We start from the raw sequence: 7131 nt of genomic DNA, 5'->3' as shown, positions 1-7131 counted from the left end.
CAACCTCTTTACTCTCACAGGGTTGCTTCTAAGAGATGAAGAAGGGAAGTTAAGAAAAAAAAAAAGAAAAAAAAAAGAAGAAACGAATACTCTTCATTTCTTCCCTTTACGGGAAAACAAATGTTGTTCCTCCGCCCCCGCTTCCCGTTTCCTTCTCCCAGCTTCCGTTTCATTTTAAATTCCTTTTTGGTGCTATTTTCTTTCCTCTTTTAATTTTTTTTTTTCAATTTCCCCTTGCCTTGCCTTGCCTTGTTTTTTTTTTTTGAATTTCTTTTGAGTTGGCGCCTTCACCGAATTCTTTCCATTCCATTTTTATATGTTTCTTCCTCCTCTTCCTCTCCTCTTTCTTTTTGTACTCCTTCAAATCCGTCACATGCATGCCCCTCCCCCCCCCCCTCGTCAAAAAAAAAAAAAAATCATTTTTGTGTTTCGTCCTTTTCAAACAAAAAACACAAAAACCTTCTGTTGTTTTCTCTTCTCTTCAGTTGAACAAAAAAAACAAAATAATAAAATAATAAAAAAGTGATAATAATTACAACAGCAGCAATAATAATAATAATAATAATAATAATAATAATAATAATAATAATAATAATAATAATAATAATAATAATAATAATAATAATAATATACATTTGTGTAAACATATGATGAAGAAAGAAAAAAAACAGAAGAAAACGCACCTGGCGCATTTGTGTCGACTCTGTCACGTGTAAAATACAAAAAAAAAATTATGTATACGCAACGAACACGTGACAGAGTGAAGTGAGCTTACAAATGCAAACACAAGCACACAGAGATAACGGCAGATATAAAGAAAAGGAAATAAATTAATAATAATAAAAAACACAAACAAAAATTCGCTTCCCACCCATTTCTGTTCCCACAGAAACCAATGCATTTCCCAACTAGAATATGAATGATAATAACCGTAACAATATTATTAATGTTAACAGTAATATAATAAGGTTACTATTGAAAATATAACAAACGCATCAATACAAATGCACCCTTTTCCTCTTTTTCCTTCCGTATATATATTATTAAAAATCCATCTTCCGCATCACCGTGTGAGCGAGAGAAAGGAAAAGAAATATCCACTAACTTTTCATTTGTACATCTAATATATTCATACATAAATACTTATACCATTTACTAAATTCAACAATATATCATTTAACTAAAACATACCCAATACAAATAAATATATTCCTTTATATATATATACATACATATTTCCTTTCCTTCCTTTTTCATCCTTTTTTTTTTACCATTATAATTATTAACGCCATTATTACGTTACATTACATTTATATTATATTCGTGTGAATATGTCTACATCATTTATGCAGATATATCTGTCATTGTTGCTTTTGGTGCTGTTGTCAATGCAAGAGAAAACAATACAAAGCGGAAGAGAGTAGAAATAGAAGTAAGAGGAAAGTCCCTCCACCTCCACTCCTTTATTTTATTTTTTATTTTTATTGTTTTGCAAATTGAAAAAAAGAAAAACAAATATGAAACAGAGATATGAAATAAAAATATGAAAAAAAAAAGAAAAAAGGAAAGAGGGAAGCCCCTCAGCAAACCCTCTTCATCCCTATTTAGAGGAAGGGAGGAAACAATATGAAAGTAGAAATTAAGTAAAAAACAAAAACAAATTAAAAACAAAAAAAAAGGTCAAGAATAATATGTGGGAAGATGCAAAGGAACGGGTGGGAGAACAATCGAACAAACAAAATAAAAAGAAAAAGAAGGGGAGCGGAAGCAGAAACAGAAACAGGGAAAACAAAACAGAAAGGTAAAAGGTAGGGCCTACATATAAACAGTAAGAGGGAGTGTGGGGTGATGGACGAAAGGACGCATATGAATGAAAAAAAAAAGAAAAAGAAAGAAACGGAATGAGGAGAGAGAAAAAGAACACGGCAACCGAGGGAAATACGGATGTAAGAAGAAGGAAGTAATAGTAATAATAATGATGGTAACAATAACAATAATAACGCAACTACACCACTTTAGCTCCTTTCACCTGGTTATATTATGTAAATAAATCAACATATACACGTTTCCTTGGCATCTTCTTCCTCAACCTCAATTGGTCCTCTTGCTCAATCCACTGGAGAAGAGGAACGAAACGAAACAAAACATAACAAACAAACGTTCATACCTATATCGTATATATTGTGCGCTCAAAATCAACTAACACAAAGGGAAACAAATAACGTTAGAGCCCGCACTGCAAGCGTATGCACCAACACGAGCACACAAGACATCCGCTACTCACACCCCGGCTAAGTTTTCTTATTTCTTTTTCTTTTCTTTTCCTTCCTTCTTCTAATTCTATCATCTACATTATACTTACCAGACCCTCTTCGTTCGTCTTTCTCTTTCTCTCTCCCTCTCTCTCTCTATATATATATATATCTTTTTTTCTTTCTTCTTCACCTTTTACTCGCATACGGATATCGTGGATCCCTCATATTTCCTCTTATATGGCGACTCACCCACCTCTTCCCTCCTTCATTCGTTAAATTTAGTCACATTCTTCTCTCTTTTTTTGTTTTCCTTTTTCTACATTATGATTTCTACATGTCATTTGGAAGATTCAGCCCAGTAGGAACCGCATGGGTTCGCACATATGGCGGGGACCCGCTTGTACAAATGCCCCTCAAGCATGCGGATGTGCAGTAAAAACTCTTGAAATTCCCCATCACCATTACTGACCCCTTTTGAGGCACCAACCAGGGGCACAAAAGCACACATCTAAGTGCATTTCGGCCACCATTTGGGTTTTTTCTCTTTCTCTCTCTCTCTCTCTCCCCTCTTTCTTTCTTTTTTTGTTTCATGTCGTTGCATCACTTTCCGACTCGCCCTTCCTGGAGGATTGAGAAGTAAAGAGGAGCCTCCTCCCTCCCCCCTCCCGCTTTTTTTTTCTCGGTAATCCCACAGGTCAGTCAGATATTGCTCCCATGTATCGATACTGCTATTACTTTTTTTTATTTTCCACATACCAGTCGCCCTTCTTGGCCTTTACTATCACAGTGCTGTTATACTCCGTGGGGAAACGACAATCCGGCGTGCGCACTTGGAATTTCGCCTCCACCACATCCCCTTGGAAGGCAAACGACTTGGCGTTCCGGAAGACCTCGCAGTTCGCTGGGACGCTGAAGAACTCTGCTTTCAGGTCTGCACCAAATTCCGCTTCAGACAACAGTCCGATAACATACGGGTGCTCCTCATCACGTCCTGTAATGATGCGTGGCACCAATAAATACGGTGACTTGAAGGGCGTAAGCGTGCACATCATACCAACGTCACGGCTGTGGACGAAAGTTAAGTCTTCGCCGGGGTAGTCCGCTTCCGTAGTGGTGCTCTTTTCCACCTCCATATCGTCGGAGAGGCGATCACCACCACACAAACTTAACATAATTGGGGGATAATCGTCCGCCATCTTCGTTCCTCGGCGGTCCTCTTGAGTGAGAGAGCAGACTAATGATATTGTTTTGTTTACGCTGATGAGGATGGACACACTGGGAATGTCGCCTCGGAAGACACCACGAACACGATAGTCAATGCTCCTCGGGTAGCGAAAAAGAACACCACATCCATTGAAGTACTTCTGTACATCCCCCCAGGACATCCAAAAGGAACTACCGTCCTGCGCATTTATTTCACAGGCTTCTGCTATTTCTGGGTGGGACTTCCACTCCGCGTTGCCATTGGCCCACTCACCCTTCCACTCGGTTTCGCGACACCACGGATTGCGTATCTGCAGCAGGGCAATATTTTCACTAGCAAAGTAACGAACGGCTTTTACCGGGTATGCGTGACCTGCCAGCAGGCCCACCTCCCTGTATGTTTCATCCACATTTGGGTTATCTGTCTTTGCATTGTGAGTACTAAGGATAATTTTGAAACCTTGCTGGTCATACTTCTCTAACCGCTCTAATATTTCATTCTCTTCGAGGCCCTGTTCCGGATCAAGTATGTAGTCATACCTCGACGATATGTAGCCTGTGAAATCCTGCAACGCGTGTAGTGGATCACCTGCAACAATATTCACGTAGCTTCCATGCACCTTTGCGTAGGCCTTTTGAAGAATAGAAACCCACACCTCACACGGGTCACTCAGGGACTGCGCAAACTTCGGTCTGTTTCCAACTACGGGAAGATAATCGTCCACAATTACGGAATGCCACCATCCACTTTTGTTAAGCGTGACGCGATAAGCCCCTACCGCGCGCTCTTTAGCCGTTTTTTCACATGAGACAGGATGTCTGAACATCCCACGCAACCGTTCCGTATCATCCTCAAGGGAGGCGATTGCGCACATAATCCAGTAGTCCCCAAGATCTCCCTGTTCAATGTTCACAGTACTGATTGCACTGCGGAATAGGCGGACTTGGGGAGGAAAACCTAAAGGGAGGTACATGTCGGGGCGAGCCCATGGAATCGTCATGATGGGCAACACGGCACCGCGCTCAATGGAAGTTTGGTTGGGGGGAAACCTAATGTCAATGAAAGGTGTGGGTCCTTCAACACACTTCGCAAGAATAGCGTCATCGCTATCATTCTCATTGATCATAGCATTAACCCTCGCCAAATCTTCTTGTATGTACTTGTCGTATTGTTTAACCTTTGCCTTCAGAATCTCGTCAGAGAGAGGCTGTGCCTTTATCTTACTCCGGAATCCGCTGAATCTCCCTCTCACAAATATGGCCGTCTCACAGGGGTATATTGAGGCCTCTGCAAGGATTTCCCCGCCTTCCAGGTTTGTGATGACAGTGTTGCCCATACCACGCACCGTCGAATCCCTTCCGAAGGTGAAGGAAACACACATCTCGTACGTGCGCGTATCATTGTAGAATGCCCATGTGTCACCCTTCACAATACGGTATAATAAACCCTTTTCAAAGCATGGTTTCACTTCGTCGCCCGTGATCATGGGATACCCGCACTTGTAGGTCGAGTCCCGTTGCCACCGCTGTGGAAGTGCGGTTACTGTCAGTTCCTCAAACTCGTCAGGGGGATCATCACCACTTCTTTTCTTTTTACTCGATTGACCCTCCTTAACTCCGTTTTGCTCTGGTTGAGCGGCTGCAATTTGCTTGCGCACCATTTCCATAGGGGGTATGGGTTCGTGCATGCCATCTTCTGACTGAGTAGAAGACGCACCACACCCCATTTATATAATTCTTCTATTCACCAATAGTTTGTCCACCGACACACAAAAAAAGTATAAGGTAAGAGTCTCTATTCTTTTTGAAAGTGCACGCCAAACCTGCCGCTATTCACTTACGCCTCTTCAGCACACACACACGGAATGCGAGTTTACTACTTGATTCAGTTATTTCCTGTCACGGCAGCAACTACAGGAGCAGATGCGGGAAACTTTTTGTGGAGAAAGGTGTACACAGTATACTTCACGGTGCTGACTTTCTCCAATCGCTTCCACTTGTCGGATCTCCGATAAGAGTTTGAGGTGCTCTAACAGAAGGTTTAGTATCGATAAGCGAGCGAAAAGTGATGAAAATGAAAAGAAAGAGAAAAAGAAAAAGAAAGAAAGAGATAATAATAAGAAGCAACTCAAGTCAGTTAAAAAAAAAAAAAAGCAACAAACGAGTGTAATACGCGTATACAGCCCGAATGCGTAAAACACGTGGGTGAAGAAAAAAAAAATGGACGGAAAAAAGTTGAGGATGTCGGCCAAGGGGCACCACACATCCTCTTCACATGAGCATTAAATCCCCTATTGGTTGAACCCAGTTGTAAAAGTGAAAAGAGAGGACAGGATTGCGATTTCAGCACTACCCACATATAAATAAATAAATAAATAAATATATATATATATATATATATATGGATGTGGTCAAGAAAATGAAACAAATAAACAGAATTGACGAACAAAATATGAAGGACAATAAAGAAGGACATTATGGAAGCCACGAAACAGGGATAAAAAAACAATGAACGAAAGAGCACACCAGCTGCACTGCTAGGAGTTGTGGGGACACCCATGCATACAAATGAAAGGGATGTAGAAAAATAAGAAATAGGAGTTAACTAATACGCGTCACAGTACCGTCTTATTGTCTATTCGCCAGACAAACACGTAAAAGAAAGGAAGGGGATGGAAGGGAAATTAATTAGTGATAATGATGATGATAATAATAATAATGGTAATAGTAGTAATAACCGGGGAGTGTGTCAACTGCCTTGCAGAGTTTACGATACACGGCCAATAAATGCAATGAAATAATAAAATAAATAAACAAGAACGAGCCCTTCTCATGAACACTGCTACGTAGTATAAACTCTTCCTTTCCTTCCACTCACACAAATGCACACATTCACGCGTACGAGATGGAGAACATATAACTTTTACGCCACACACATCAATGGGAAGAAGTAAAATTCCTCTAACCAAAAACCGCTGTTAAGCACCCGTGATCGAAAGCGTAATGAATGAAATGAGTGGTGTATTACACTTTAGGCACCCGCTCACAGTCCTTTTCCCCCTCTTCTCACCACATAAAACCTAATATGTAAACCCACCGTTTTGCTATTGGTTCCTCTTGTTTATTTTTTCTTCTTCAGCTCCATACACACAGACAGGAGACGAATTCAATCTCTCTCTTCTTCACAAGCCCCCTTTCTGCTGTCAAAATTGTCAATTTCATACAAATGTGGGTGAAAAGCAGGGAAGAAATAAATAAAAATTAAACGGTGAATACAGGGCAAAAAAAAATAAAAAATAAAATAACAGTAATAATAATAATAATATATAATGCAATAAATATCAAAAAGAAGACGGTAAGGTCAGTAGTTATTTCTTTGGTGTGTGTGTGTGTGTGTGTTTTGTCTCTTGAAGATAAATACAGGGGAGAGGAGAATGGTCGGTTACATCCAAAAGGTTTATATGTGTGCACGTGTAGGGAATGAACCATCTCTCAACTAAGTGGATGAACAAACACCAGGCGCGAGCACATATACATGCACGAATATACACCAACTTCACACTCTCCCTTGTATTCTTCCTATGTTTTGTGGATAGCACCGGATGGTATCCCATCTTCATCAAATACTCCTCTTTTTATTTCTTCTTTTTCTTTTCAAAAAAAAAAAAATCCA

At 40.1% G+C, this 7131-nt stretch overlaps 2 protein-coding genes across 2 annotated transcripts; both read right to left on the bottom strand.

The window, feature by feature from the left end:
• Window positions 1-2592: 2592 nt before the first annotated feature.
• On the bottom strand, window positions 2593-2763 carry TbgDal_I1255 (hypothetical protein, unlikely; the record flags this gene model as incomplete). Its single annotated transcript, XM_011773081.1, has 1 exon — window positions 2593-2763. One exon carries the CDS (start codon window positions 2761-2763, stop codon window positions 2593-2595), a length of 171 nt encoding a protein of 56 aa, XP_011771383.1.
• A 223-nt stretch (window positions 2764-2986) lies between these two features.
• TbgDal_I1250 (calpain, putative) lies at window positions 2987-5185 on the bottom strand (the record flags this gene model as incomplete). Its single annotated transcript, XM_011773080.1, has 1 exon — window positions 2987-5185. The coding sequence occupies one exon, from the start codon at window positions 5183-5185 to the stop codon at window positions 2987-2989; it is 2199 nt and encodes a 732-aa protein (XP_011771382.1).
• Window positions 5186-7131: the final 1946 nt, after the last annotated feature.

The sequence above is a fragment of the Trypanosoma brucei genome, chromosome 1, assembly GCF_000210295.1.
Source record: "Trypanosoma brucei gambiense DAL972 chromosome 1, complete sequence".
Classification (NCBI taxonomy): Eukaryota; Euglenozoa; class Kinetoplastea; order Trypanosomatida; family Trypanosomatidae; genus Trypanosoma; species Trypanosoma brucei.
This window is presented reverse-complemented; position numbering and strand designations above follow the sequence as displayed.